The following is a 27623-nucleotide window of genomic DNA, read 5'->3' as shown; positions in this document are numbered from 1 at the left end:
TTACCTTGCTTGTGTTATCAAGCTAGGAGGAGTGTGAGAAATTCTAGGAAACTCACCTAGATTATAGGCCCTCGACAACAGGGGCTTTCTTCTGTATTCTTGGAATGCCCTGCACAGCACCTAATTCTGTTCAACCTTTAATAAGCCCTTGCTAAGGGCTTATTAATTGCTGTGACATTTATTAATCCCAGTAGCATGTGAATATTAGTCCTGCGCATTTTTCTGGAATGAGCTAGAAAAGAACCTCTCAAACAAACAAAAGTTCCCTAAAAAGACAGGGAACTATGCTTGGCTGTGACTTGTTAAAGATTTGTATTTAAAAGTTCTCTACAACCTTTATAGGAAAACTAAGTCACTCCCAACCTTAGATTACATTCTTTTCTTTTAACTTTGTATTTAACTCACAGGGTTAGACAGACTGATATGCCTTGTCACCGGAGCACCAAGCATCAGAGATGTCATAGCCTTCCCAAAATCCTTCCGGGGACACGACCTCATGAGCAATGCCCCAGATTCTATCCCTCCTGAGGAACTGAAGCCCTATCATATCCAGGTCTCCTGGCCAGCAGACTCAGAAACAGAAAAGAGCCCATTGGATCATCCACACCATCCAGAAAGTTGAGCTTTTGAGTTTTGTTCTCTGTGCTTCCCCAAGGCTGAAATCAGGTCCAGAGTTCTGCCACAGGTCTGACAGTCGGGTCTTCAGGAGAAAGGAATCCAGGCAACATTCTTCACCACAATGAAGAAACAGATAGAAGGTATCCAGTTTTGACTTGATAACATGCATTATTAGGATTTTTTTGTTTGGGACTTTTCTGAAGTTTCTTTTTACTTGGAGAGGTGTGACAGATGGCTCTTTATTGGAGTAATATAATGGCTTAGTGTTTTCTAATCATGTTTTTCATGCCCAGACTGTAGATTGTTCACCTAGGACAGAAGTAATCAAATCATGTGTGAAATATGGGAAAATGCTTGCCCCTTTAGATTGGTCAGTTGATAGAGAGGTCAGTTCAACCAGCCTCATCAAGAGAATCCTATAAATTAACTGGATAGTGACATTTCAATTATCAACATAATATAGTGAGAAGCAACATGATATAATGCAAAAAAATCACTGAAATGAAAGTCACACAATCTTAGTGTTTCACCTTGAGCAAGTTACATAAACCTCTCCTAGCCTTCCTTCCCGCCAGCATGAAATGCGAACAGTACTTGCCCTGCTCGCCTCACAGGGCTCTTCTTGCTGGAATCAGAGGAGAGGATCAGAGGAGAGGATGTATGTGGAAGATAGTGCGAGTGAAAATGCTTTGAAAAACTGTAAAGCATTCCACAAATGTAAGATAATGATATTATCCGTTTGTAAACAGATATAGACATATCTATGTGTATTTTATAGTTTAAGATTAAACAAGACTATTAGTAAAAGAAAAACAGTAATTTTATGAATCAGTATTCTGTTTATATTTCTACTTTTAAAAATAATCATTAATCTCTGAATAACTTTCCCTCATAAGCAGTTGAAAATATTAATTGACCTTAGACCAACCTCAATGTATAAAAAAGTGAACACTGAAGCTCTAGTGTCTAAAAAAAGTGGACTCTAGCTCACTATAATTTTCTTATCCGTTCTGATGACACAAATAAAAGGTTATAATTAATTAATAATTATAGAGGCTGGCCCCGTGGCTTAGCGGTTAAGTGTGTGCGCTCCGCTACTGGCGGCCTGGGTTCGGATCCCGGGTGTGCGCCGCTTGTCTGGCCATGCTTGGGGCGGCATCCCACATACAGCAACTAGAAGGATGTGCAACTATGACATACAACTGTCTACTGGGGCTTTGGGGAGAAAAAGGGAACAAAAAAATAATAATAATAATTATAAAATGGGGACAAGGCCTTGATCGATGAAATTATTCTTTTCTACTTATCTCCACCTTTGCTTTTGGCATTCTTTTGATTTATAATTTATAAACACCAAGTATCGGTCTTATATCCCTGCCTGTTTTTCTCAGTGCTCCAAGCAATGAGATACTATAATCTTTTTCTGTTTGAACATAAAATCCACTTCACTTCCAGGTCCAATTTGTGATGCTCCTGAGTGTGAATGTCCTTCACTACTGCAGAAAGCTAGTTCGTCTTTAGGGGGAGCTTTTCCCTAAAGTTTGTCCTTTACCCCAACCTCTCCCCATTTGTGGGTGTACTCCGGAGCCAGAAAACTCTTGTTGGCAGGGTTCTGATGGTGAGAAATGGTGTCTAACTCCGTTTCTCAGTGGAGAGAATTTCTAGAAATGCTCTTTATTGGGTAGGAAAATGCAGTTTTACATCCGTTTATCCCACATGGACATTACCTAATTCCTAAATATAATAAATTCACACTTCACTATGTAGAGCCTAATTCTGACCAAAATATTGTCTTTCTATCCTGAGAATGAGTTATAGAAGACACCCAAAATCCAGAGAATATTTTCTAGGCTACAAATGCCAAAGGTCCCATGTCCCCAGATGTTAGACAATCCCATTCTGGCATCTCAGAGACCTAATCACTTTGGGCATTACTCAGCTTTTCTTTAGTCCTGCCTGTCAGAAAAAAAAAAAATGCTTATTCTGAAATCCAGGGAAATGTCATTATTTTAGATCTTCATCATTGAGGTGCGTTGAAATTTTAAATTAAATATTTTCTCAAAAGTTAAGGAACTACTTATTGATAAAGTTGATAACAACACGACCAGGATTTTGGAATGCATGAACTAATTGTAAACTGGAAGCCAGTCTTATTTCAAATCCAATCTCCCCAACCTCGTAGGCAATTTAGATTTGTCCTAGGTTGCAAGTTTTAAAAACAAGGTAAGCAACTGCCAGCTACAACATCATTAGTTATTATTAGCTATCAGTAGAGCTTTGTCTTACAAGAGCTCTGTCTTATGAACAGTTTCTCCTTGTTGGGAAGAGATGTGTCGGATGATGAGTCTGACGGGATGGTTTTATGCTCTTTGGCTCTTGAGTTGAATAAAACAGTGCATCTATACAGCTGCTCTGTCTTTTCCCAGAATCCCCCTCTGAAGAACCAGAACTGTCTGTGATACTGACTGCATTCCTTGCTGCTGATTTTTTGTTAAGCATAACTCATCCTCAACATGCTTCCTTAAGGATACTTTTTTCTTATTTCAAGAAAGTGAGTTACTTTGTAACACAAGAAATAAAAAGGTACACAATAAAAATATTAGATGGGATATCTAACAGTTGCATGTGTAAGTCATCCAACAAGTGCACATCTGAGTCAGTCTTCTGTATTTGAGACAGTGAACTTAGGAGAAAGAACTGGTCTGAGTTGGACATACCTGGATTTAATTCCTGGCTTTACCATTCCCTAGTTGTGCAACCTTGGCCCTGTCGTTTAACCTCTCTAGGCTCCTGTTTCTTCACCTAGAATAGCAGTTCTCAAACTTTTTGATCTCAGGACCACCTACACTCTTTAAAAATTTTTGAGGACCCCAAAGAGCTCTCTTAGGAATTAAAATTTCTTAAATATTTATTTACTCACTTTAAAATAATGAACCCATTACATGTTAACACAAATAGTGTATTTTTATTTTAAAAATAATTATTTTCCAAAACAACAATTAGTAAGAAGAGTGACATTGTTTTACATTTCTGCAAATCTTGTTGATGTGTGGTTTGATAGAAGACGCTAGATTCGCATATCTGCTTTTGCATTCCATCTGTTGCGATATGTTGTTTTGGTTGAAATATATGAAGAAAATTGGGCCTCACATAAATATGAAGTTAGAAAAGGGAGGAGTATTTTAATAGCCTTCTCTGATAATTATGGATATTCCTGTCTGATACTACACCAAAATTTGACAGGTTCCTCAAAGGTAAGTTGCAATGTGGAATCTGAAATCATATTGATGAAATTCTTTAAAGTCCTTTGGTCTTATATTTTGCATACAGCTTTTATGCATGATTTTGTAACACCACACATCAATCATTTGGAAAATATTGGTTCACTGCAAATCTTCCAAATGTTGACGCATTTCATTATACAATATCTAAAAATCACATTGAGGGCCAGCCCCGTGGCTTGGCGGTCGAGTGCTCGCGCTCCGCTACTGGCGGCCCAGGTTCAGATCCTGGGCGCGCACCGACGCACCGCTTTCTCTGGCCATGCTGAGGCCATGTCCCACGTACAGCAACTAGAAGGATGTGCAACTATGACATACAGCTATCTACTGGGGCTTTGCGGACAAAGAAAGAAAGAAAGAAAATTAAAATTAAAAAAAAAAAATCACATTGATTAATATCACCACTGATCTCATCACAGTTCTTTAAGTAATGGGGGAAAACATCTACTCTGAGTAGTAACAGCCACAAGCTGGCACTTAGCAGGTTTGAACACTTTCCAAGCTGAGATTCAAAGTGTTTCCAGGTTGATGAAAGCAAATGCAAAATTGTCTCTAGATGAAAACACCTTAAACTGAATCCTCAAAGAATTTCTGAATATAAAGTTCCAAGGAACATAATCTCACAATAAAAAAAAAATCACAAAACATACAAGGAAACAAGCTACATTATCAGACATTATCAGCAGTCACAACAAACAGAATCAGATCTGCTAATATTTCATGTATTGGAATTATCAGAGTCTGACAATAAGCAAAGTATGTATGGTATTTATAGAAATAAAAGATGGAATCAAACCTGTGAGTAAGGAATAAGAACTAATAAAAATGACGAAGCAAATTTGGTCAAAAAATAAAGAGCAAAATAAAAATTATGGAAATGATATACATAATCATTGAAATTAAAATTCAATAGATGAATTAAAAAGACATAGCTGATAAAAGAATTAATGAACTGAAAGATAAACCTAGGGCCAGCCCGGTGGTGTAGTGGTTAAGTTCACATGCTCCACTTAGGCAGCCCAGGGTTCGCAGGTTCAGATTCTGGTGAGGACTGATGCACCACTTGTCAAACCATGCTGTGGCGGCATCCCATGTAAAGTAGAGGAAGGTGGGCACGGATGTTAGCCCAGGGCCAATACTCCTCAGCAAAAAGAGGGGGATCGGCAACGCTTGTTAGCTTAGGGCTGATCTTCCTCACCAAAAAAAAAAAAGATAAACCTGGAGAAATTACTCAGAAGGCAGCACAGAGAGACAGATGGAAAATACAAAAGAGAGCTTGAAAAATTTGAAGGATAGAGTAAGAAGGACTAACTATGTCTAATTAGAATGCCAAAATGAAAAACTAGGAGAAATGGGAGACAGGAATTATTCAAAATAATGATTGAGAATTTAATAATTGAGGAAAGCAAGCCAAGCTCAAGCACTATAAATTATTTTTAAATTCACACCTTGATTACAGAACTCCAAAACCAAAGAGACAACCTTAAAAGCAGCCAGAGAGAAAAGACAGGTAATGTACAATCATTCCAAGAGCTGACTTCTCAATAGTAACAGTGGGAGCAAGAACACAGTGGAATACTGTCTTCAAAGTGCTCAGAGAAAATAGCTCTCAGCCTAGAATTATATGGCTGCATATGATCTTCAGTAATTTCAGACATTTTCAGATAAACAAAAACTGAGAAAGTTTACAACTAATAGATCTTCTCTAAGGGGATTTCTAAAGGTTGTGCTTTAGAAAGAAGGAAAAATAATCCACAAGTAGAGTTGCCGGATTCAGCAAATAAAAATAGAGGAAGCCCAGTTAAAGTGGAATTTCAGCTAAGCAACAAATAATTTAGCGTATGTCCCAAATATTGCAAATGTTGCATGGGATGTACTTATACTAAAAAATATATTTGTTGTTTACCTGAAATTCAGTTTTAACTTGGTGTCTTATATTTTATCCAGCAACCCTGTCCATATGGGAAAGTTAAAGATGGGAGAAGGAATGATTAGGAAAGAAAATAGTAAATTTATGAGTAAATGTAAACAAACATTGGCAGTATTAATTATATCTAAGTTGTAAGATAAAAAATAAACAAGATAGGGGCCAGCCCAGTGGCCTAGTGGTTAATTTTGGCGCACTCCACTTTGGCAGCCCGGATTCAGTTCCCAGGTGTGGACCTACACCACTCATCAGTGGCCATGCTGTGGCAGTGACCCACATATAAAATAGAGGAAGATTGGCAACAAATGTTAGCTCAGAGTGATTCTTCCTCAAGCAAAAAAAAAAAAAGGGAAAGATTGGGGACAGATGATAGCTCAGGGCGAATCTTCCTCGGCAAAAAAATAAAAAGCAAAATAGAACTAAAATACTGAACAAAATGGTATATGAATCCAGGTGAGGTGGTTGAAGTTAAATCTTTCTAAAGTTCTTATACTTTTCAGGAGGAAGGTAAAGTGTTAATTATTTTAGACTTTAAGCTAAATATTCATATTAAAATGGCTAGGGTAACTACTAAAAGAATAGAATTAGAGTGTATAACTTCCACAGAAGAGTGAAAAAAAAAACAGAATGAGAAACAATTCAAAACGGAATGAAAAACAATTCAAAAGAAGGCAAGAAAACAAGAAAGAAAAGAAACAATGAAAGAAAGAAGGAGGAGGGAGGGAGAAAGAAAGGAAAAGAGAAGACAAAAAAGGAACAGAAAAAGTGAGATACCATATTTATGGATTGGAAGATGCAATGTAGATGTCAGTTCTTCCCAAATTGTTGTATAGATTAAATTCAATTCCAATTGCTAGAGAAAAAAGAATACATTTGGTGTTGTTTATATGAAATTCTATGTTGTTATACCGTTGAGTTGATTCCAACTCCTAGTGACCCTGTGTACAGCAGAGTGGAACCCTGCCCAGTCTTTTTGCACCGTCCTCTCACCTTCCAGCGCTCTATCAGACTATGCTCCCCTGCTGTTCATAGAGTCCTATTCATAGTGGCCAGGTCCTTCTTTGTAGTCTTTCTTAGTCTGAAAGCTCTGCTGAAACCTGTCCACCATGGGTGACCCTGCTGGTGTTTGAAATACCAGTGGCGGGCCGGCCCCGTGGCTTAGCGGTTAAGTGGGCGCGCTCCGCTGCTGGCGGCCCGGGTTCGGATCCCGGGCGCGCACAGACGCACCGCTTCTCCGGCCATGCTGAGGCCGCGTCCCACATGCAGCAACTAGAAGGATGTGCAACTATGACATACAACTATCTACTGGGGCTTTGGAGGAAAAAATAAATAAATAAATAAAATTATAAAAAAAAAAAAGAAATACCTGTGGCATAGCTTTCAGCAGTACGCAGCTGCCACCGTATGACAGCTGACAGATATATAAAATTCTAGAAACAAGCTAACCTATAGGAACAAAGAGTTGATGAGTAGTTGCCTGGGGATAGGGGAGATGGGAAGGCGTAATGGAGTAAAAAGGGTTGGAAGGAAACTTTTGAATGTATTCATTATCATGATTGTGGTGATGGTATCACAGTTGTATACGTATGTCAAAACTCAGCAAATTATACACTTCAAATATGTGTAGTTTATTGTATGTCAATCATATTATCACATTGTAAAGAATAATTTTTAAAACTATACAAAAAATTAATTTCAATTCAGATCCCAGTGGGGCTTCTTTCTTTTTTTAGGAGGTAGAGGGGACTTGACAAGCTGATTGTAAAATTTCTGTGGAAAAGCAAAGATCCAAGCGTAGCCAGAAACTGCTGTCTGTACCTGAGGAAGAACAAGGTGAAGGAATATTTTCACTTGATGCCAAGAAGTATGATAAAGCTATAGTGATTAACAGGTATTGGTGCAGGGACAGACAGGTCAATCAACGGAACAGATTAGAGAGCCCAGAAACAGACCTTTGTATGTATGGAAACTCGATTACTGAGATGGTGAATGCTTGGGACACATTATACAAATTTAAGCCTCTTGCCCTGTCCAATAGTCATTTAAAGGTTGAGTCTAGAATCCATGGCTTATAATTCCAGCTTGCCTGAGACTGTACAGAAAGTCAAGGGCAGAAGCCTCATTGCTAGACCTGTCTTTAATTGTTCCATATCTAATGGGGCTGAGTTTGACCACTAATCAGAGCCTTGGATTCAATGCCTGGAAGAAAGACAATAAGACCAAAGTAAAACAAGATGTGAACAACTTCAAATTACCTTCACAGAACAGTACATTTCTTTAGGGGCCTTTTTCTCACTGTTATCAGAAACATTATTGTTTTGCCATTTGTGTATAAAAGCATCTGTCTTTTCCACCATGCTACCCAATACCAACACCCTAAAAATGAATAAGGCCATATTGCATTAGCGTCAGAATTACACATGAGCTTAGAAATAGTAGAAAAAAAAAATCTTTTGTTCTACCTTACACAGTGTCTCAGGTCCCTTCCTCAGGGCTGTGAAGACCAAATAAGATGTCATATGAAAATACCTAGTACAGTCCCTGACATATGTCCCTGACGTAAAGGAAGCACCACATAAAGGTAGCTATTAGAAGCGAGTAACATTCCTTTTTCCAGACATTATTCCAAAGTCATCTTGTAAACATGTAATAGTCCTGTTTTATGGTGAGATCAAGAAAGCGAGTCTGGAGAAACTTGTTTGTCTCAAATATCTGTCACCTCTACCTTCAAAATATGTCCAGCAACTGACACTTTTTCACACCTCCAGGTTACCACCCTGGTTCACGTGACCATCTTCTAATGCCTACATTACAGCAAAAGCTTCCTAACAATCTTGCTTACCCCCCAGATCATGTCACTTCTCTGCTCAAAACCCTACAGTGGTTTCCCATCTCAGAGAAAAGTCCTTACAGTGGCCTCCCAAGCCCTCCATAACCTGCTACCTCCTGACCATCTCCTCCTGCGCTCGCCCTCGCTCCCTCTGCTCCGTCTACTCTGGCGTCCTTCTCCTGGTGTTCACCAGCATGAGCTCACGTCCAGGCCTTGGCCCTAGCTGTCCCCTGGCAGTATTCCTCTAGATAGGTGCATTGTTCCCTCCATAATATCCTGAAGTCTTTGCTCAAACACTACCTTTTCAGTGAAGATTTCCCTGACAACCACATTTGAAAGAGTGAGCCCTGCCTCTCACCAGCACCCTCTGCCCCCCTTTCCCTGCTTTATTTTTCCTCTGTAGCACTGACCACATTATCTGATATGCTGTTTTACTTATTTATTTTGTCTCCCCCACTAGAATGTAAGCTCCAGGAGGGCAGGGGTTTTATTTTGTCTGCATTGTTCTCTGCAGTATCTATTCCGAGCATCTAAGACACTATTTGGCACATAGTAGGTGCCCCATAAACATCTTTTTGGTGAATTATTAAATGGATAATTGACCAATATGTGCCAAGCTCCGGGTTAGGAGCTGGGGCAGGGGACGTTGGCATGAAGATCAATCAGTTGTGGTCCCCATCCTGGAGAAGCTTTTAGCCTGGTAGGGGAGACCAATACATAAACGGATCATATTGAGATGATGTGGTAAGTTGTTAGATTAAGCCAGGCAGAGAAGAGGCCCTGAGGACCAACCTAACCAATAGGGAAGGTCTCCTAAAGCAGATACTCCCTCACATGTCAGCTGCCTGTTGCTGATGGTAGCTTAATTCATAGCAAGCATTGATCTATCTTTCAGTTTTTTTGTGTGTGTGTGTGAGGAAGACCAGCCCTGAGCTAACATTTGATGCCAATCCTCCTCTTTTTTGCTGAGGAAGATTGGCCCTGGGCTAACATCCGTTACTTCCTCTACTTTATATGGGACGCTGCCACAGCATGGCTTGACAAGCGGTGCGTCCATGCCGCTCAGGATCCGAACCTGCAAACCCTGGGCCGCGGAAGCAGAGCACAAGCACTTAACCGCTGCACCACCAGGCCGGCCCCTTTCTTTGTTTTTAAGATGGCTTGGGATGAATAGGTCATTTAAAGAACAGTTAAACAAGAGTCCAGTCTCAGCTTTATCATCTGTACAGCACAGTACACCAACACTTTCCCTAGTTTTACATCTGGAAGAGGAGGGAAGAAGGAAGCATACAATTTGTCATTTCTAAGCCCAGGGATTTTCAAGAGCATGAGGATCCCTTTAAAACACTTAAATGTACAGCTTTATAAAAGATGAAAAAAAGAAGTCAAACTATGTATCTTAAGAGCTGTGACATTTGAAGGGTAAACAAGCACTGGTTTTGAGTTATGAAACCCAGCTTTCCAGCTTGAGAACTTAAGTACATGGAAATCATTTCTTAATATGCTTGGCAGGACATGCAGTTAGTGAAACAGATCATGCACTAAACTAGAATTGCCGTTTGTTGACTCTGTGGTGGGGTTGGGGTCAACTAATGGGTTATTTCCATTTTCTTCCATGAAAATAATTTACCTGGGATCTCAGTAAATGGGTGTAATTTCCCAGGGGGCCAAATCAAATGAATGATATTGGAAGTATAAATCTGGGAATCAGTGATTTGAACTAAAGTTACCGGTGGTATAACAGCACGCTACACACTCCGTTCTTCCACGCCACCCCCAGTGCATGAGCACTGTGTGACGGGTTATAGAATTACAAGTTCCTGGGATTGGTCAGCATCTCAGAGATTAACCGAGTAGTCCAACCTCCCCATTCAGTGCCAGAGTTTTAATGTCACATTAGGGTTTGTTTTTTTGTTGTTTTTAAATCACCCCAGTCCCACTTTTGGATAACATTGAGTTTGTGCTCCATAGAACCTCCAAGTTTTCCCCAATCTTCAGTCAAGCCAGCTTTCCCCCATTCTAAGTATGTCTTTCGGACTTTTCAGACCAAAAGACTTCAATATTCCTGCCTGTAGTGTCTCATCTAGTGGTTTTGGTCCTTTCTTCCAGTCCTCAAAGATAATTATTCTTCACTGTATTAATTCTGTCCCTTAGGAACAAGATATGCTGCTGTATATTCTGACTCTGCCACTTACCACCTGTGTGGGGTCGGGTAACTTTCTTATCCTTTCTGAGCCTATTTATGCATAAAATGGAGGTTAATTCCAAACTTGATTAAAAGGATGAAATAGGGGCCGGCCCAGTGGCACAAGCAGTTAAGTGTGCGCACTCCGCTGCGGCGGCCTGGGGTTCACCAGTTTGGATCCTGGGCGTGCACCTACGCACCGCTTTTCAGGCCATGCTGTGGCAGCGTCCCACATAAAGTGGAGGAAGATGGGCATGGATGTTAGCCCAGGGCCAGTCTTCCTCAGCAAAAGGAGGATTGGCAGATGTTAGCTCAGGGCCGATCTTCCTCAAAAAAAAAAGGATGAACTAGAACACACACCTAGCATGTAGTAGGCATTCAAAAAATAGCTATTTTTCTTTCTTCATTCAAGTTTATTCAACAAGACAGGATTGCTTCTAGTATACTGAAGATGGCCCTTCAGATGTTTCAATAGTTATCTTTGTGGATAGTTTTCAATCAGCCATGAATTCACTTAACTGCAGTCATCCAGGCCGTGGACCTTCATGATAGAAGCTACTTCACTGCCTATTTTTGCTGAAATATATTTCTCCCATTTCAAAATCAGGGTATTTTTTCATCTTCAGTCTTGGCATCTGCTCAGTCTCCACAGGGTCTCAAAGATCATCTGTCTGCAATTATTTCAGTACTGAATCACAGGCTTGTTAATATTGCAACAAACCAGATCTTTAATAGAGTTGACATCCTAGTTGTGGAAAAATATGAATACTTAAGAGCAAGAAGTGGGAGTGGTATGAAGAATAAAGGGTAAGAGCTAGAGGGGGGCGGTGGTGGTTCTGTCTCAGAGCTGAGGGGAGACATTTGAGTAGGCACCAGGCACTGAAAGTAACATGGATATTGAACCTTTCCTGCAGGCAAACAGCAAGTATAAAAAGCCTGAACAAACTTCAAACAGTATGGATGTTAATGTGGCTAGAGCTAACAGAGCTTGAAACAGAATTATTCTCATACTCTGCATCAGAACTCACTTCTACCAACAGACTCTAATATTTGGAGAAAGGAATGGCCATTTTTTACCCACATTAAGATCTGCAATACTCACAATTCTTAAGCTATCAAAAATATTTAAGTCCAAGGAGAAATAGCAACTCAAAGTTCCTACCCACTTCCAAGGGCTAAATTAGGAAGTGAGCTGCAATTTCTTTAGGAAGTATTGACTACTTACACTTTTGGATGTTGCCAGAAGCCAAAGAGCTAATGGTTCCTTCAGGAATTTAGTGAGCAGTTAACTGGCAACCCACTGGTTTACTAATCCCCTTGTCTTCATTGACTTAACTAAGTGCATGCGCCCAGAATTTTATTTGCATAACTAGTACTCTTATTTTCTAAAAGACAAGGACATTGTTATAACCACAGTGGTATTTACACTTCATTTAAAATTTTGTCCCCAGTTTTTTCTAGGCTTTCTTTCCTTTTAATATGCATCTTTTGGGAGAGATCACTTTTTGAGACCAGTCGCTTCCCTTACACCCACCAATTTTGGCATCTCCGCACTTGCCAGAAACACATTACCATAGTACTTAGAGCAAATAGAGATCTTCCAATTCCAGCGTTCCTTCTACCACTCTAAGAGCTTATTCTTTGCAATTTTATCTGTATAAACTCATGTATTTTGATGGTTCAATTGCTCCAGTTTGGGACAGTAAGAGGACCACTGAGGTTACTGTGTTAATATTTTCATTCTGTGGACACTTTCTTCCATAGCAAAGATGATCAAATTCATCTTTTGCTTTTCCAGCCTCAAGCTAGCACTGTTTAAGTTTTCAGGGGTGACTTCAGATACAGAATTTACAGCAAAAATTGACCAAGTCACTTCAAATTCAGCCCCTCAGACAATTTCTGCAAAATATATAGCCCATCCTTCAAGATCATGTTACTATTTCAACAGATGTATCATATTTTAAATACAAGGGCTAGTTTATTCCTCAGCACAAACTGCACTTTTAAGCCTAAGACATCCTGTAAAATACACACAAAAATGTTGACTATAATGTTCAACTAATGCCTTAGGGTCTTAATCACCGAGATGTTCTATTTTCCTTCCTTCATTCCATTAAATTGAAATAAGCACACTTGATCAGATATTTTATATAAAAATTTATTAAAATTGAAAGTTGTTTTAATCTTCTATCCCATAAGCATCCATCCAGCTGCCTGCAAAAACAAAGAAGCCATTTTAGTCATGTTTCCATATTTCAATTCTAATTCTATCTGAAGTACACAGAATATCAGATCTTTTATCATCATCAAGTAATCAGTGAGAGAGTTCAAGTTGGGGTGAGATCATCATGTATTCTGTAGTTAAGACAACAGCACTAATATTTTTTTTTTTTTTTTTTTTTTTTGTGAGGAGATCAGCCCTGAGCTAACATCCGCCAATCCTCCTCTATTTTTGCTGAGGAAGACGGCCCTGGGCTAACATCTGTGCCTATCTTCCTCCACTTTATATGGGACGCCGCCACAGCATGGCTTACCAAGCAGTGCGTCGGTGCGCGCCCGGGATCCGAACCAGCGAACCCCGGGCCGTCGCAGCGGAGCGCGCGCACTTAACCGCTTGCGCCACCGGGCCGGCCCCAGCACTAATATTTTTAAGACTCACCTTTCAACTGGTAAGCTGCATAAGTGCTGTCATAAATGCCCTAAAAGTAAAGATTACATGTTACTCGTGGTAAAAAAAAAAAAACAAAATACAAAACCTGTTACTTGTTAGTAAAGTAACCTCAGAATCAAAAATGGAACGGTTTTATAAGTGATATCATTCTATTTCATTTGGCAGAATCATTACATCACAGGTTACATTCTAACTTATCATATATACCAAAGACTGATTTACCTTAAAATCTTCAGAGTAACAGAAGGTCTGCCTATTTAAAGAGGGAAAAAAAGCCATTCATTTAAACACTGCCTACTTAATTCCCCCCATTTTTAACTTTTTGAAAAATAACATTCAGGGCAGTGAACCTGTTCTGTACAGTACAACAGTGGACACATGGGATTATACATTTGTCCAAACCCAGAGAATGTACAACCAGGAGGGAACCCTAATATAAACTATAGACTTTGGGTGATAATGACATCTCAACGTAGGTTCATTGATTGGCACAAAAATCCCACTGTGGTGCTGGATGTTGATAGTGAGGCTGTGTGTGAAGAGGGGGTATATGGGAACTCTACTTTCTGCTCAATTTTGCTGTGACTCTAAACTGCTCTAAAACATGTTTATTAATCAAAAAAAAAAAATTACAAACAGCTAAATAACTCATTCTGGCATCATCTACAGATTAACGTATGTGCCATAAAAATTTCCTCAAAAAAATATGCTAAACCTGTGCATCTCTAAATCTGAATTCTTAATCCTGAAATTAAAACAGCACAGAACATTTGTATAAGCCATTCAGTTGTCCAAACCTCCAAACATTTTCTGTGGGACAATAAATGGCTAATTTCCCTTTTCAAGGGTATTATAGGATTGTTGCAGCCGGATACATCAGATAGGAGCGAAAGACTTGACATTGCTCATCACCATGAGTCTGCTGAACTATGTTATCATCATTGTATCGGCTTTAAACCACTCCACGTAAGACCCAAACTTGGGACTACTATACCTTTGCTTAAAATTCCTTGTTCCATGACTTGTAGACAACCCAACTCTTCACACCTGCAGAAATTTAGTCCAGTTTAGTAATAGGTAGTAATAGCTACCTTTCTAAAACTTTCCAGGTACTGTTTCAGTTTTTAAAAATTAATCTTCATTCTTTTTCAGAGAGATTCCCATCTGTTATTTTCAAAAATCATCACTAACAGCATCTTGCTTAGTAACCATGTAAGATTAACAGAACACATACCTTTACATAAAAGGTGTCCAACATCTGTACCTAAAAAAGAGGTAATTCTTTAGATATACTTCATAATAGCTGAATATTAAAGCCTGTTTACTTCTCACAACTGTCCAGTGGCTTTGCAACACAGAAACATTAAGACAGCCAACAATTACTAAGACCAGCACATTTCAGAAACAATATAAACCTGAGTGCCGGGAGCCAAACAACCATTTATATCTTACCCCAAGCAAGCCATCCATGGATAAAAAGCATGTATGCAGCAGCTAGAAGAGAAACGAGATCTTTCATTAAAATGCTAAATATCATTAAATTTTTCTCATGATTATTTGTCACAGGGTTCTTCAGTGTTAAATTTGTCTACATGCTCATTTCAGGTCAGACATTTGATCAACATCATTACAAAAACCCCATTCAGAGCATGCTCAACATGCATTCACTAAACATAGGAGCTAAGTCATAATTAGTAGCTTGGTAGCTAAGCATCCAACTTGATCAGTGTTCTCACTAACACTTAAGCCTACTAAAATGTTTCAACATTAACACTTACCAAAAAAAAAAATAAAGCCTCCATCCAGACATGTCAAAGACTCAAGTCCACCTAAAAAATAAAAGTGGTTTTATAATAGCCAAACATAAATTTTCTCCCCACAAATCTGAAAAATGCCTGAAATCAGGTAGAGCTAATTAAGACCTTCATGTTCAGTCAGTATTTGCTTATCATCATACAGGCTGCTTTTACAAATTATGACAGCACCTTAAGAACAGTAACAGGACAAAGACCTGGCATTTCTTTAATGCCTTTAAGCACACCGTTCAAGCGCTTCATGGTATGAGTGTTTCCTGTGCATTAGAAGGCAACACTCAAGAGCCACTTTGTGTCACTTTGCCCAGTTACCGATGTTTAGTTTGATTATAATTTTACTTACCACTTTAACTTCCAGCTAATTCTGTTTAATGTCTGCAAAAAAAGAAAAAGCTAGTAGTAGTAGTAGTACTCTGCACCTACGCTATTAACAGCAAATCAGTTTTACTATAAAAATCCCAGATACATCAGACAAATGGTTTATCTCTTCACGATTCCATCTGCTGAACTATGCAACCATCATAGTATCTGTTTCTTCAGGTTTCCCTCAGCATTACATATAAAATATGGAGTGCAGAAGTTCAGATTTGAAAAAGGGAGGAAAACCCTAATGCAAGCATCAGCACTCATCTGGCCATCTGTAATCTCTTAAAAAAGAACTGCAAAGTACCGGGTAAATAGAAACTATAGAAGAGCTTCTCACCTGCCTGCCCATGGCTAGTGTGTGAAGCTTGTGCTTTAGGACCTGGGAAGAAAACAGCTTCATGTAAACTCAGGTGCAATCTCAGTGTTCTCCAAATCACCATTCTGTGTGCCTCAGTTAGGATAATGGTGGTTTAATTCTCGTCATTCTTACAGTCAAGAGTAGCAAATAAAATGTCATCATTGTGGCACATTCAGGACTTTCACTTAACTTTCCTTTGTGGGGGAATTCAAGTAACTTACCCCAGCAGGTGTTGTCATCCCTTTGGCACAGACCTAGAAAACAATTATCTAATGAAACATGCTGTTAGCCACGTTCAACATTCATGTCTTAAGTATTTAAGCCTCAGAAGACAGTTTTTCAGAAATCCCTTCTGTCCACTACTCTTAAACCATCACCGGCTTAACATAAAGACCACCTCTAAGCAGATTTCATTCTTCCCACTGTATTTATGCGTTTCTTACCTGTCCATCAAACGCCATCAAAAGCCACATTGTATTCGTGCCTCGCACCATTCCTAGGTTAAACATTAGAGATACCTTTATTCTCATTGTGTCGTTTTTGTATTATCTATGCAAGTAGTTTATACCACCCATAATGTCATGACTGTAAAAGGTGCACTTAACATGTTGTCATCAAAGAGCACTGCACAAAGGTAAGGTTAAGAACCACTGACAGCAATGATGGTGCGCTGCGGAATGCAGTTATTTTGAGAACCACGTGGTCTCCCCCATCCACCGGCCTTCCTGAGAGCAAGCGGCCCAAGTCATTAAGCAAGGCCCACTCGGGTGACTCGGCATGCACTGCCATCAGAGACGTTGGCATTCATCAACAGTCTCAGATGTCCCTACCAACACAGGCTTCATCAGAGGCAGGGCACGCGAGCCGAGGTTTTTCCGCATTTCCGCCCCAACCACCCCAGCAGAGTTTAGGTCGCACCACCACCCAACCCGCAATCTTACGCCATCTTCGTCTGTGAGCCCCGCCAAGGCTTGCGACTAGCCCACAAATGCCACCCAGTTTAAGGTGCCTTGACAGCCAAGGGCTGGAAGCCTCGAACCAAGAACCCATTTAGCAACCACAAAATGAACACGCACATACCAACCGCCAACTCCCAGCCTCAAAAGACCGAGATGGCGTCCAGGCTCCTGTATATAAAGACTCTTTTCCACTACGTCATGACGCACTCCCCCTGCTGGCGTCTGCTTCAGCTCCTCCCCCTCGCCTCCCCCAGTCTCCGCCCCCTCCCCCAGCCACACCTCCTTCCCGGCTTCTAAGCCCGCCCCCTGGGCCCCGCCCCCACCTCGCCATTGTGGGCGGGGACACGATCACCCGCGTGACGCAGGGCTCCCGCCCTCCTACGGACGAAGAAGGAAAAGAAGAGAGGGGAGGGGGCGCGAGGGACGGAAAGCGCTGGGGGCGGGGGGGGAGGGGGGCGGTGTAAGGGTGAGCGATTTCCTTCCGGCACGTCGCCCGCTCCGGGGGAGGGAGTGGGGGGTTTCACTTCCGGGACGGTGTTCCGGCCCATTCCGGCCCATTTCCACCCCCGGAGGTAGGTGCTGCTCCTTGACTGGGCTTGGGCCCCGCACGCCGGTCCCGCTGCCCTTCACCGGGGCCGCCTTGCTGGGTCTCCGCCGCAGCCTGCTCGTAGGGCGCTCAGCCACTTCCCTTCAGACCCCCTCAAGGCACCCGGAGACCTTCCACCCCCTTGGCCCCGGGCCGGGCTCAGCTGCCGGACCCGCCCCCTCGCCGGGCCCCTCCCTCAGGACCCCGGGATGGGCGGCCCCCTCCCCCACCGGAGCCCGGACACACCCAGATACACACACCCACCTCTGGGCAGCTCCCCGCCCGCCTACGTCTACCGCCTAGACCCGGTCCCGGGGCGCCGCCCCCTTCCCGGTCCTTTACCCTCACCTGACTGCTCGCTCCCCGGCCCCATGCCTTGCTCCCCGCCCCTACCCCGCGCCTCGGTGACATCTCCCCCCTCAGCCAGTGCCCCGCTCCCCACGCTCCCTAACGCGGACGAAAGCCGCTCAAGTACCGGAGTGGCCAACCCCATGCCGTTCCCGATTCTCCCTCTTACAGCTCTCACCCTTCCAGTGCCGACGGTAGAGAAAGACCTTACTCCAGGGGCTTCCTCCTCACTGGGGAATTGCCGGAAGGAGCAAACAAAAAAGGCGCTGGTGTAGGCTCCAAAATAAACACATCTGAATTCATGATGGCATCGACAGAGGCTCTTATTGGATTAAAAGTTTCAAAACAAACAAAAACGCTTTGGAAAAAGGTCAGATTGGCTAAAGTTGTTCTTGAAAGCAGTGTATACACTTCCCTATTTACTGATGAGTGTGTGGTAAATTCATGGCAATACTGTGAGCTTGTCAGGATAAGTTCCTGAAGTTGCAGGTCCTTATAAGTTTATAGATAAGTGGAAACACGCTGGACTCGAGTCAATGTCTTCCTATTGGGGTTTATACAGACTGTACTTGCAACCACTGAAGACTGTCAGATGCAGGTATAGGCTTAGTGTTTTAGCTAGTTTTTAAAAATCTTTTAATGTAAAAACATTGGCCATGTTTGGTAAATGCTCAACTTCTTAGCAGCTCTGGGGAACTAAATTTCAGAATCAAAGTATCACCACCACCCTGCAATTCCCAACTTTGAATTTAGATAGAGGCAGTTGTACCTACCCTTTCCGAATCTGAGTGAACTTCTTCCGGTTCTCTGCGTCTTGATTAAGTCCTGACACAGCTGTGGCATTTTTCCTAACCTGTAGTTTGCCTCCGACTTCTGAACCCAAAGCCCTTCTGGGGGGGCTCTGACTCTTAAGCTTAGAAATATTGGCTTACATTCATGTGTCATGTGGGATATTAGTCACTTTATAAAATAATAAACATAACTTATGTAGTAAAATATTAAGAGCAATATCTAATCAACCCACCAGAATATAATTACATTTATTCAAAAAGCTTCTTTCTTTCCTCCTCCAAAGAGTAGTTGTCACAGGATGTTATATTCGGTGTGCAAATACCTTATGATTAACATTTAAAAAAAAAAACTGTCACAACCGCTTTTTTCCCCTCTATTCTGTTGACCTTCTGTTTTGATGTTGCATAGCTTATTAGTAAGGAAAGTATGGGCATAGCTCGAATTTTTAGAAGTCTAACAATCACTTTTCGGTTAACTTGAACAGTGTCTCACTGTGAAACCTAAACTGAAAAACCTGTTGGTACTTTTTTCCCACATCTAAACATAAGGAAGGTATCTCTTTTTGCTTGGAGATTTTGAAATTTTACCAAATAATATTTTTAAATATGTTTGAAATGGAAAGCATGAGGGGAGTGAAATTATAATTATTAATGGGAATATGGTTTCCTCTTTCAGCAGGGTTGAATGCCTGCCTACAGCCTCAGGCACAACCATGGAGAAAGGAGGGAACATACAACTGGAGATCCCGGACTTCAGCAACTCTGTCCTGAGCCATCTAAACCAGCTGCGCATGCAGGGCCGTCTCTGTGATATCGTGGTCAACGTGCAAGGACAAGCTTTTCGGGCTCACAAAGTGGTACTAGCTGCCAGCTCCCCCTATTTCCGAGATCACATGTCCTTGAATGAGATGAGTACTGTCTCCATTTCAGTCATCAAGAACCCTACTGTTTTTGAACAGCTCCTTTCTTTCTGTTATACAGGGCGGATATGCCTGCAACTGGCAGATATCATCAGCTACCTGACAGCTGCCAGTTTTCTGCAGATGCAGCATATTATAGACAAATGTACACAGATCCTGGAGGGCATTCATTTCAAAATTAACGTGGCTGAGGTTGAAGCAGAATTAAGTCAAACGAGGACAAAGCATCCAGAGAGACCTCCAGAGTCTCACAGGGTCACACCAAATCTAAACCGCTCCCTTAGTCCACGACATAATACGCCAAAGGGAAACCGGCGAGGTCAGGTTAGTGCTGTGCTGGATATCAGGGAGCTCAGTCCTCCTGAGGAGTCCACCAGCCCTCAGATAATTGAACAGAGTTCTGATGTCGAGAGCCGGGAGCCCATTCTTCGGATCAACCGAGCAGGACAGTGGTACGTGGAGACAGGAGTAGCAGACCGAGGGGCCCGGAGTGACGATGAAGTGAGGGTTCTTGGAGCAGTACACATCAAAACTGAAAATCTGGAGGAGTGGCTTGGGCCTGAGCATCAGCCTTCTGGAGAAGATGGGAGTAGTGCAGAGGAAGTGACAGCCATGGTGATTGACACCACCGGCCATGGTTCTATAGGACAGGAAAATTACACTTTAGGATCTTCAGGAGCCAAGGTGGCTCGGCCAACAAGCAGTGAAATTGACAGGTAAGTTTAGTTTTGTTTGCCCATCTCTAACAGCTATTGTGCAGCCGTCACTAAAGCGGGCCCTCTTTGTGGTACAGAGAGCATCTTCCTTACTTGATGTTCTTAGCCAGAATAAGTTGATGTTGGGGAAACTAGAGGTGTGCCAAAAGACTTGCATTCTTATTTTTTTAAAGCAGGAAGCTCCTAGTCCTGAAGTGTTCACAGTGTTGTGAGAACTATGGTAAAGTTAGACACTTCCATGAATCAGGATAGCATCTGCAGCCACACTAGGATCAGTAATTGCCAGGGCTTCCTCGGAATTCCAGGCAGGGAGCTGATCATCAGCTGGGAGCCTGGCAGCATTGCCCTTCCTTGGTATGTTATCACCCAGGTAGGTGGCCCCGGGGAGCCTCACTTTCTTTTGTAGCACTGCTTACTTTTCTTTGCCCCAGCCTGCGAAATTAGACAAAGTATGGTACCAGCAGTGATTGTTCTTTTTAAATTAGTGTAATCACTGTAATTCCAAGGAAAAGCTTTTTGGATGTTTTTATTCCTTTTTTCACTTGTCATTTGATGATAGCTTCCCAGTTTTCTTTCATTGATGACTGCTGCTACCACAAGCCTGAGAGTCTCTTTTTTCCACCGGTGCTACTATGCCTTATGCCTCACTTTTCTCTTTCTAATACATTGCAATTAAAACATTTCTTTTTGATGGAAATAACAATAGTTTTAATCTAAGTAAACTGAAAGAGAGAATATTACCAACTTAGATTGGTAATATTTGTTCTTTTCCTCTCTTAAAAATATATTAAAATTGACTGCATAAGCAATGAAAACTAAAGAAGCTATTACTCTGGTTCACACCTGGTCTTGACAGATATATGTGTTACAGAAATTGAGAGAGTATATACTGTATCCACTTCAAGTGATCTTGATTTTTTTCCTTCTTGTGTCCTTAATAGTTAAAATATTCTTGAGCACAATACTTATTGTCTCCCTGTTAGAACTGTTGTCCCCCTATGTTAGAACTGTATCAGAAGTAATAGCTTAAATGCAAAGATTTTTAATTTCCATGATCTGTATCAACAGTCTGAAATATGTAACAAGTTATCATGGGGCTAGGAAGAACCAAAACCCTAACAGTTACATAAAAGAAACAAAATTATAGATCCAGTTTAATTTATTTTTTTACGGTCTCCCAGTACTTACATAAGGATGGAAGGTTTTATTTTGTCTTAGGTTCACCAGGTTGTATGATCTATCTGCAATGTTATTTTGTATTTCTTAAATTTACTAGGGCAAACCTTTGTTATTTCAAATCAGATCCTGTACTGATTCTGTGAAAGTATGTCTTAAGTAATCTGTTGTTCAGTTTGTTCCCCCTTCCTCAGCCGTGGGATAAAGAGGGTAGACGTGACCACTTTTTTAAGTTCCTTTTCTATTAGTCCCCTTTTCGTTCCTCTTCCGGCAGATTTAGCCCCTCCGGCAGTCTTGTTCCCTTGACCGAGAGACACAGAGCCAGAAGTGAGTCTCCTGGGAGAACGGATGAACCTAAGCAGCCCAGCTCCCAGGTATGTAGTTGTGGGTTTAGGATTGCTGCAGGGGTTGAAGCAGTTGCCGCTGTGTGTGAGCAGAACGTAAGGAATAAGATGGCACAGGTGAAGATGCAGGAGAGGTGACAGTGGTCCTGTTAAATAAACACTTGATTTGATTACTTTCTTTATTCTTGCTTGTGAGCATGCAGGAAATACACTTTTGGTATCAGCAGAGTTTGAGAAGTAGAAAAAATAAGATTGGGGAACTCTCTCCTGATTATAGAAACCAGTCTATAGTCCTGAGAGTAGTGGAACTAACCCCTGAAAACTAATAGCTCCTAGTCTGTCTGCCCTAACTAGCCCAGTCCTCTTTGACCTCTCCTTCTTAAATCACTGTAGCATTTATAGATGGATGACCTCCGATGGAGAAAGTCTGATTTTGTACATGTGTGGGTATATATTACTACATAGTTACTAATTTATATAGTATTATATATCTGTAAACAAATTGCTTATGCATTTTTGTGTGTTTACTTTTTTGTATGCTTGTATCTTTTCATTTATTTTCTTCCTAAATCTTTTGCTAGACAAAAATGTTCTAAAAATTATAGGAATGATGTCTTCTATTTTCTTTGCAACTCTCCTTAGCAAGTATTATAAGTAATTGGTTGATATTTTTGTTTTTTTTCCCTCACAGGTCTCTATCATTGATTTTTAAACAGATGGTGAACTCACCAAGTAGAACACAATAAGTGTAAACACTTTTGCCTTTTAAAAGGAAACACTGGTGGATTAAGATTACATAGCTAATTATTTTTAGCTTCTGCATTATACTGATAGTATTTTAATTTTTATCTAAACCATTGGATGTTTATTGTGTACATAGTATAGTGACAGCAGCAAGACATTGTTACAAACTGTATTTACTTGCATATTATCATGCCGGCTTTTCAGTACCAGAAAAGAAATTGTAATTGTTACAAGAGAATTTTTTATTTTTAATAAAGTGTTAGAGAAAATGTTAGGAGCTTGGAGGAAAAGTGAGTTTGCTCGTATAATTAGGGCCCTTTTTCTCCTCATTTCTCAAATAGGATGTGATGACTATGTGAAGGTGACTGTTGTGCAAGTAAATACAGCAATGAGACAGACCTTACAACTTAATAGGAGGATAAGACAAACTAATAAATACACAATACACATATAAGACCATATAGACTTCAGTGACAGTATTGTGGGAATAAGAGTGCTTAAAAGGCAATTACTGTAATCAGTATCCACTTAAGGAAAGTGTTTGCAGGAAAGTTTAAATGCAGTTTTTAAAGAAGTAGTTAGAAAGAGATAACTTATTTCATACGTAGAGGAGATAGGGATAAAAATTGGAATTCTACAGGGGTGTTTACCTGACTGAAGCAGAAGGTACAGGCTATAAAGAAATAAGAGATAAATATTATTGTCTAGAGATGATATTAAGAGATGAGTTAATATATGCCTTAATGTATATGAAAGTTTATTATGGTGAGTCTCTTCACAGTTATTTTTTCCCTGCCACAGAGATCCAAAACAGGACATGGACTTACATTACAGGAAGAACAAATTTTGGTAAACTTGAAGAGCTTCCTGATTATAAGGGTGATTAAACTGGAACAGACTACTAAGGTCACTTATTTACTCAAAAACGTTCTGTGGCTTTTTTTATTTTTCTACCACATGAAGGTTAAAATACTTAGCCTCATTTCCGAAGTAATTTATAATCTTTCTAACTCACCTTTTCCCACCATCCGCTGGCATTCACTGTCTGTCCCAAATAGGCAGGCTTTCTCTGTGTGTCAGAACCACATCAAGCATTCCTGTCTCTGCACCTTGAATCTGGGGTACCCTGTTCTTCCCAGGTATCTGGGTCCACCCAAGGCCCAGCTCCTAGTCCATCTGCCCTACCTAGCCCAGTCCTCTGTGATCTCTCCTTCTTAAATCTCTGTAGCATTTACAGATGGATGATATAATTTTTCCTAGTTCTCTGCTGACTTATAAATTCTTCTTTGTCTATTTCCATTAATTTTGTGTCTCCTTCTAGATTGAAATCTCCTTGAGAGCAGAGTCCACATTTTCTAGTCTTTGTATATAACAGTGTCTTATCAGGTGCCCAATAAATAGGAGTTGTTTACCTCTAGGTAATTCTGAGTAACTAAAGTTCCTTAATAGATGCCCAATAAAGAGGCAGCTACTAAATAAAGTATTATTTAGTTGTCTGTGGAATCCCCAGTTTGGGAGATCTTTAAAAAAAATAAAATTAGTGAACCAAATCAGATGATTTTTGAAGTCCCATCAATTCTTTGAGTCTCTGATTAGTAATTGCAGATTAGGGTGGTAGATGGCTTTAAAGGAGACATCAAGAATCTAGACTGTTATTTGTTTTAGAAAATATGGAAATCATTCACTTATATGGAATAATTCGTTAAAAAATAGTTGTTGAACACCTGCTACGTACCAGGTACTGAGCAAGTTCTGGGATATTCTGCAATGCAGAATGTCCCTGTGCTTACAGAGTTTACAATCTAACAGGGAATTGCCAAGTGGGGGGAGTGAAATGATCTACCTGTTAGTGACAGAGACAACCAGGAGGCAGCCATTTTTGTTCTTGCTTCTTTTTAAAGTTCAACAGAGGGCCGGCCCCGTGGCTTAGCGGTTAAGTGCTCGCGCTCCGCTGCTGGCGGCCCGGGTTCAGTCCCGGGTGCGCACCGACGCACCGCTTCTCCGGCCATGCTGAGGCCGCATCCCACATACAGCAACTAGAAGCATGTGCAGCTATGACATACAACTATCTACTGGGGCTTTGGGGGAAAAAATAAATAAATAAAATTTTAAAAAATAAAAAGTTCAACAGAATAAAACTACCAAAGATATGTTGTTGCTTTTGACAAGACCTAATCTACATTTCATGCTCATTTATTTTGCTCTTTTATCACAACTTTACTGCAATAACTTTTTAGGGGACATCGATCGTAATGTGTGAGTTTGTGATTATAGTTCATCACGGATACCAAAAATACATTTACTTTCTACTTGTGGACAATGCTGGTATGACATTATTCTCCTTATGGTTAGGCAGGATTTTTTAGGAAATTGGTACCCTCAAGATTGTGAATAATATTGTGAGTTTGTAATGTTTAATAATCACTAACATTTATTGAGCTACTTTAAGCACTTTAGTGTATTAGCTCATTCAATGCTCATAGCAACCTATGAGGCAGATGAAGAAACTGACGCATAGAGTAGTTAAATAACTTGCTCAAGGTCACACAAGAAGTAGGATACAGGTTCCAGCACCTTTAATTGCTATGCAGTATCATAACATGCATTCAGAGTATTTCAAGGTACTCTTAACCGTGTTTGATTCTCATGAGAATCCAATAGAGCTGGCAAAGCATATGCTAACCTTCTCATTTTGTGGATGGGAAAACTAAGCCTCAGAGAAGTTATTCTGTGCTTTGTCTGTGGTTACACAGGACCTTTTAGTGTGATAATCCCTTACTGTTTATGTGAGTTCAGTTGTGATTATCCAGGAAAATGGAGGAGAAAGAAGTGTTATATAAAACAATTCAGCAGTCATCTAAAACCTCAGTCCTACTATTCAACGCTTGACTCCACATAGTGCTTCCCAAACCTGCTGAGAACTGCCTTGGTTCTGTTGGAAAAGCTGAAGAGCACTATCACCTAACATATGTGAAAGGAGATAAAACACATTTTTAGAAATTCTAGAAAAGGGCACAAGATTAATTGCTAATTAGATAAATCTCCAGTTAATCCAGAGTCAAGTTTTACATCTTCTCCTCTTTGCATTGGTACTTTAGCCTCTGCTGAACATATATAATTCCCTTCTCCATATTTAAACTGCTTATATACATATATAAGCTTTTTGTTCAAAACATATGTAACACATATGTTTTACTATATATATATATACACACATATAATGACTTCAGAAGTCAGCAAGCTAAAAAAATCAGTAATTTCTGAAGAGTGATATTTTAATACAGAATTTTGAATGAAAAGCATTTATAAATCCAATATTTTTAAATTATTCATTTAAAGGAATATATTGTTCCTACTCCCAGCTTTCAGATAGAAGGAACCCATGTTTATTTCCTATATTAAATACTTTGACTATTTAGATTATTAATGTTCAGATTAGGGAAAACAAAATTAAGGTCTTATTTGATTGATATTAAGGAGTTATTTTTTTAGGCGTAATAATGGTATTTTGATTATAATAAGAAAAAAGAATCCTCATCTTTTAGAGATGCATACTAGAATATTTATGGATGAAATTATGTCTGGGATTTTCTTCAAAAGTAATGTGAGAAAGAAATAGTTGAGGGTGAAGAAAAACCAGAATTGTCCATGGGTTGACAATTGTTGGGTGATGGGGATTCAACATTCTATTCTGTATAAAATTTTTAATAAAATGTTTTAAAATATGTATCATTTGACCTTCATAAAGAAAGAAAGCAAATCAGAGAAAAAAGGAAAGCGTTTATTTTGCAGTGACTTAAAGCGTTAGTTATCTAATTAACAATAGCAGAGTTGTAATGCTGCTTTTATAATAATTGCCTTTTTTTAATGTCTTAAGTAAATTTATTATCACAATGTAAGAAATTTAACTTGGAGGGAGATATTTTATAAACTAAGAGAGATTGGAGAAATAATTTGTAAATCACAGATTATTCTATTTACTTTTAATAATCTGTTTAAATCAATTCAAAACCACTACAAATAATAGGTATATAAAATTAGATGATAATATGTCTGTGCACTGTATGTCAAGGACACTTACCTTTTAGTATAAGCAGTTTGAAAAGTGAATTAGCAACGTTATTAAGATTATGTATTTCCCGTTTCTCTTTGTTTTGTCTTTTTTTGTGCAAAAGTTTTATCTCTTTGTTCAGAGGGCAAAATCAGAAACCAAATCTTGTACTTCTTTCGCTGTGGTATCTGTCATTGTATTTGGTGGACGATAGTCAGCCAGTAAATACTTACTGAGTATCAGTTTGTGAAAAGGTTATAGGGAGGAATAACTAAGTTAATAAATTCATATCTAGGTCTAGTTTCTTATCTCAGCTCTTCTGCCAGTTTTCTCTGAGGTCAGTTAAACTTTGGATAGTCTTTAGGATGAAGATAATATGTTGGTATGGTAGGAAAATATTTTGGGGCAAAAAGCAGTACTATTTCCTACAAACTGTATATGTTTTTATAAAGCTAGTTAGTACTGGATTAAATTTTGTTATTAATGATAATGCCATAAATATAATTTATAATGTGCTTGTCATAATGTATTCTGTACTGTAAGATACAGAAGCCGTTAGCCATGTCACATGTGGCTGTTTAAATTTAAATTTTAATTAATTGAAAGCAATTAAAATTAAAAATTCATTTCCTCAGTTGCACTAGCCGTATGACAAAGGCTTAATAGCCACATGTGGCTAGTGGCTACTGTATTAGATGGTGCAGATTATCGAACATTTCCGTCATCATAGACAGTTCTATTGCACCAGCACTGCCTAAGTACCTACCTGATTGTCTAGAATATAATTGCAAATTGGAGTCCAAGAGATGGTAGGAGTGGGCTCAGATTCTCCTATCACTGTAAAATAGAACATTCAGCAGGGAGTTAATAAGCATGCAGTTTATCTTGTTCTTTTATGGTAATGGAATAGTGTCCTCAGATTTCTTTTTTAATTATTA

General features: G+C 39.9%; 2 protein-coding genes, 1 long non-coding RNA gene and 10 other non-coding genes across 23 annotated transcripts in view; 2 read left to right on the top strand and 11 right to left on the bottom strand.

Moving 5' to 3' along the window:
• DARS2 (aspartyl-tRNA synthetase 2, mitochondrial) overlaps positions 1-3583 on the top strand; it is a 31291-nt gene extending 27708 nt beyond the window's left edge. For 3 of the 4 annotated variants that reach the window (XM_058540045.1, XM_058540042.1, XM_058540044.1), the window contains one exon: positions 408-1442. In XM_058540045.1, coding sequence (XP_058396028.1) covers positions 408-622 — 215 coding nt within the window. In that variant the 3' untranslated portion in view covers positions 623-1442. Of the gene's footprint in view, positions 1-407; positions 1443-3044 lie in introns of those variants that run through there. The other variant, XR_009219868.1, reaches the window with a different exon arrangement.
• Positions 3584-12983: 9400 nt separating this feature from the next.
• LOC131404883 (uncharacterized) lies at positions 12984-17350 on the bottom strand. 4 transcript variants are annotated; one of them, XR_009219867.1, is made up of 12 exons: positions 17333-17350; positions 16494-16546; positions 16272-16304; positions 16030-16071; positions 15670-15701; positions 15291-15341; positions 14965-15006; positions 14747-14776; positions 14507-14559; positions 13735-13765; positions 13501-13540; positions 12984-13055 (listed from the first exon to the last, which is right to left on the bottom strand). It is a non-coding gene; the product is annotated as an uncharacterized LOC131404883 (long non-coding RNA). The 4 variants fall into 4 exon arrangements; XR_009219865.1 differs by lacking the exon at positions 17333-17350 and adding an exon at positions 17131-17173; XR_009219866.1 differs by lacking the exon at positions 17333-17350 and adding an exon at positions 17127-17144.
• LOC131405073 (small nucleolar RNA SNORD81) lies at positions 13123-13199 on the bottom strand. The gene has a single exon (XR_009219933.1). It is a non-coding gene; the product is annotated as a small nucleolar RNA SNORD81 (small nucleolar RNA).
• On the bottom strand, positions 13618-13696 carry LOC131405082 (small nucleolar RNA SNORD47). The gene has a single exon (XR_009219941.1). It is a non-coding gene; the product is annotated as a small nucleolar RNA SNORD47 (small nucleolar RNA).
• LOC131405085 (small nucleolar RNA snR60/Z15/Z230/Z193/J17) lies at positions 14381-14462 on the bottom strand. Its single transcript, XR_009219944.1, has one exon. It is a non-coding gene; the product is annotated as a small nucleolar RNA snR60/Z15/Z230/Z193/J17 (small nucleolar RNA).
• LOC131405074 (small nucleolar RNA SNORD79) lies at positions 14623-14707 on the bottom strand. The gene has a single exon (XR_009219934.1). It is a non-coding gene; the product is annotated as a small nucleolar RNA SNORD79 (small nucleolar RNA).
• Positions 15081-15145, bottom strand: LOC131405037 (small nucleolar RNA SNORD78). The gene has a single exon (XR_009219903.1). It is a non-coding gene; the product is annotated as a small nucleolar RNA SNORD78 (small nucleolar RNA).
• LOC131405084 (small nucleolar RNA SNORD44) lies at positions 15412-15472 on the bottom strand. The gene has a single exon (XR_009219943.1). It is a non-coding gene; the product is annotated as a small nucleolar RNA SNORD44 (small nucleolar RNA).
• On the bottom strand, positions 15787-15854 carry LOC131405091 (small nucleolar RNA SNORD77). The gene has a single exon (XR_009219951.1). It is a non-coding gene; the product is annotated as a small nucleolar RNA SNORD77 (small nucleolar RNA).
• Positions 16139-16219, bottom strand: LOC131405072 (small nucleolar RNA SNORD24). The gene has a single exon (XR_009219932.1). It is a non-coding gene; the product is annotated as a small nucleolar RNA SNORD24 (small nucleolar RNA).
• On the bottom strand, positions 16371-16432 carry LOC131405038 (small nucleolar RNA SNORD75). Its single transcript, XR_009219904.1, has one exon. It is a non-coding gene; the product is annotated as a small nucleolar RNA SNORD75 (small nucleolar RNA).
• LOC131405083 (small nucleolar RNA SNORD74) lies at positions 16830-16909 on the bottom strand. Its single transcript, XR_009219942.1, has one exon. It is a non-coding gene; the product is annotated as a small nucleolar RNA SNORD74 (small nucleolar RNA).
• Positions 17351-18120: 770 nt separating the features above from the next.
• The window catches only part of ZBTB37 (zinc finger and BTB domain containing 37), a 29777-nt gene continuing 20274 nt past the window's right edge, over positions 18121-27623 (top strand). For 3 of the 5 annotated variants that reach the window (XR_009219863.1, XM_058540033.1, XM_058540037.1), the window contains exons 1-3: positions 18128-18313; positions 19414-20370; positions 21821-21920. Coding sequence is in view for 4 of the 5 variants with exons in the window: in XM_058540033.1 (XP_058396016.1) it covers positions 19448-20370; positions 21821-21920 (1023 nt within the window). In the remaining variant the exon portion in view is untranslated. Of the gene's footprint in view, positions 18314-19410; positions 20371-21820; positions 21921-23435; positions 25772-27623 lie in introns of those variants that run through there. The other 2 variants (XM_058540035.1, XM_058540034.1) reach the window with 2 other exon arrangements.

This window comes from Diceros bicornis, chromosome 4 (genome assembly GCF_020826845.1).
Source record: "Diceros bicornis minor isolate mBicDic1 chromosome 4, mDicBic1.mat.cur, whole genome shotgun sequence".
In the NCBI taxonomy this organism is placed as follows: domain Eukaryota; kingdom Metazoa; phylum Chordata; class Mammalia; order Perissodactyla; family Rhinocerotidae; genus Diceros; species Diceros bicornis.
This window is presented reverse-complemented; position numbering and strand designations above follow the sequence as displayed.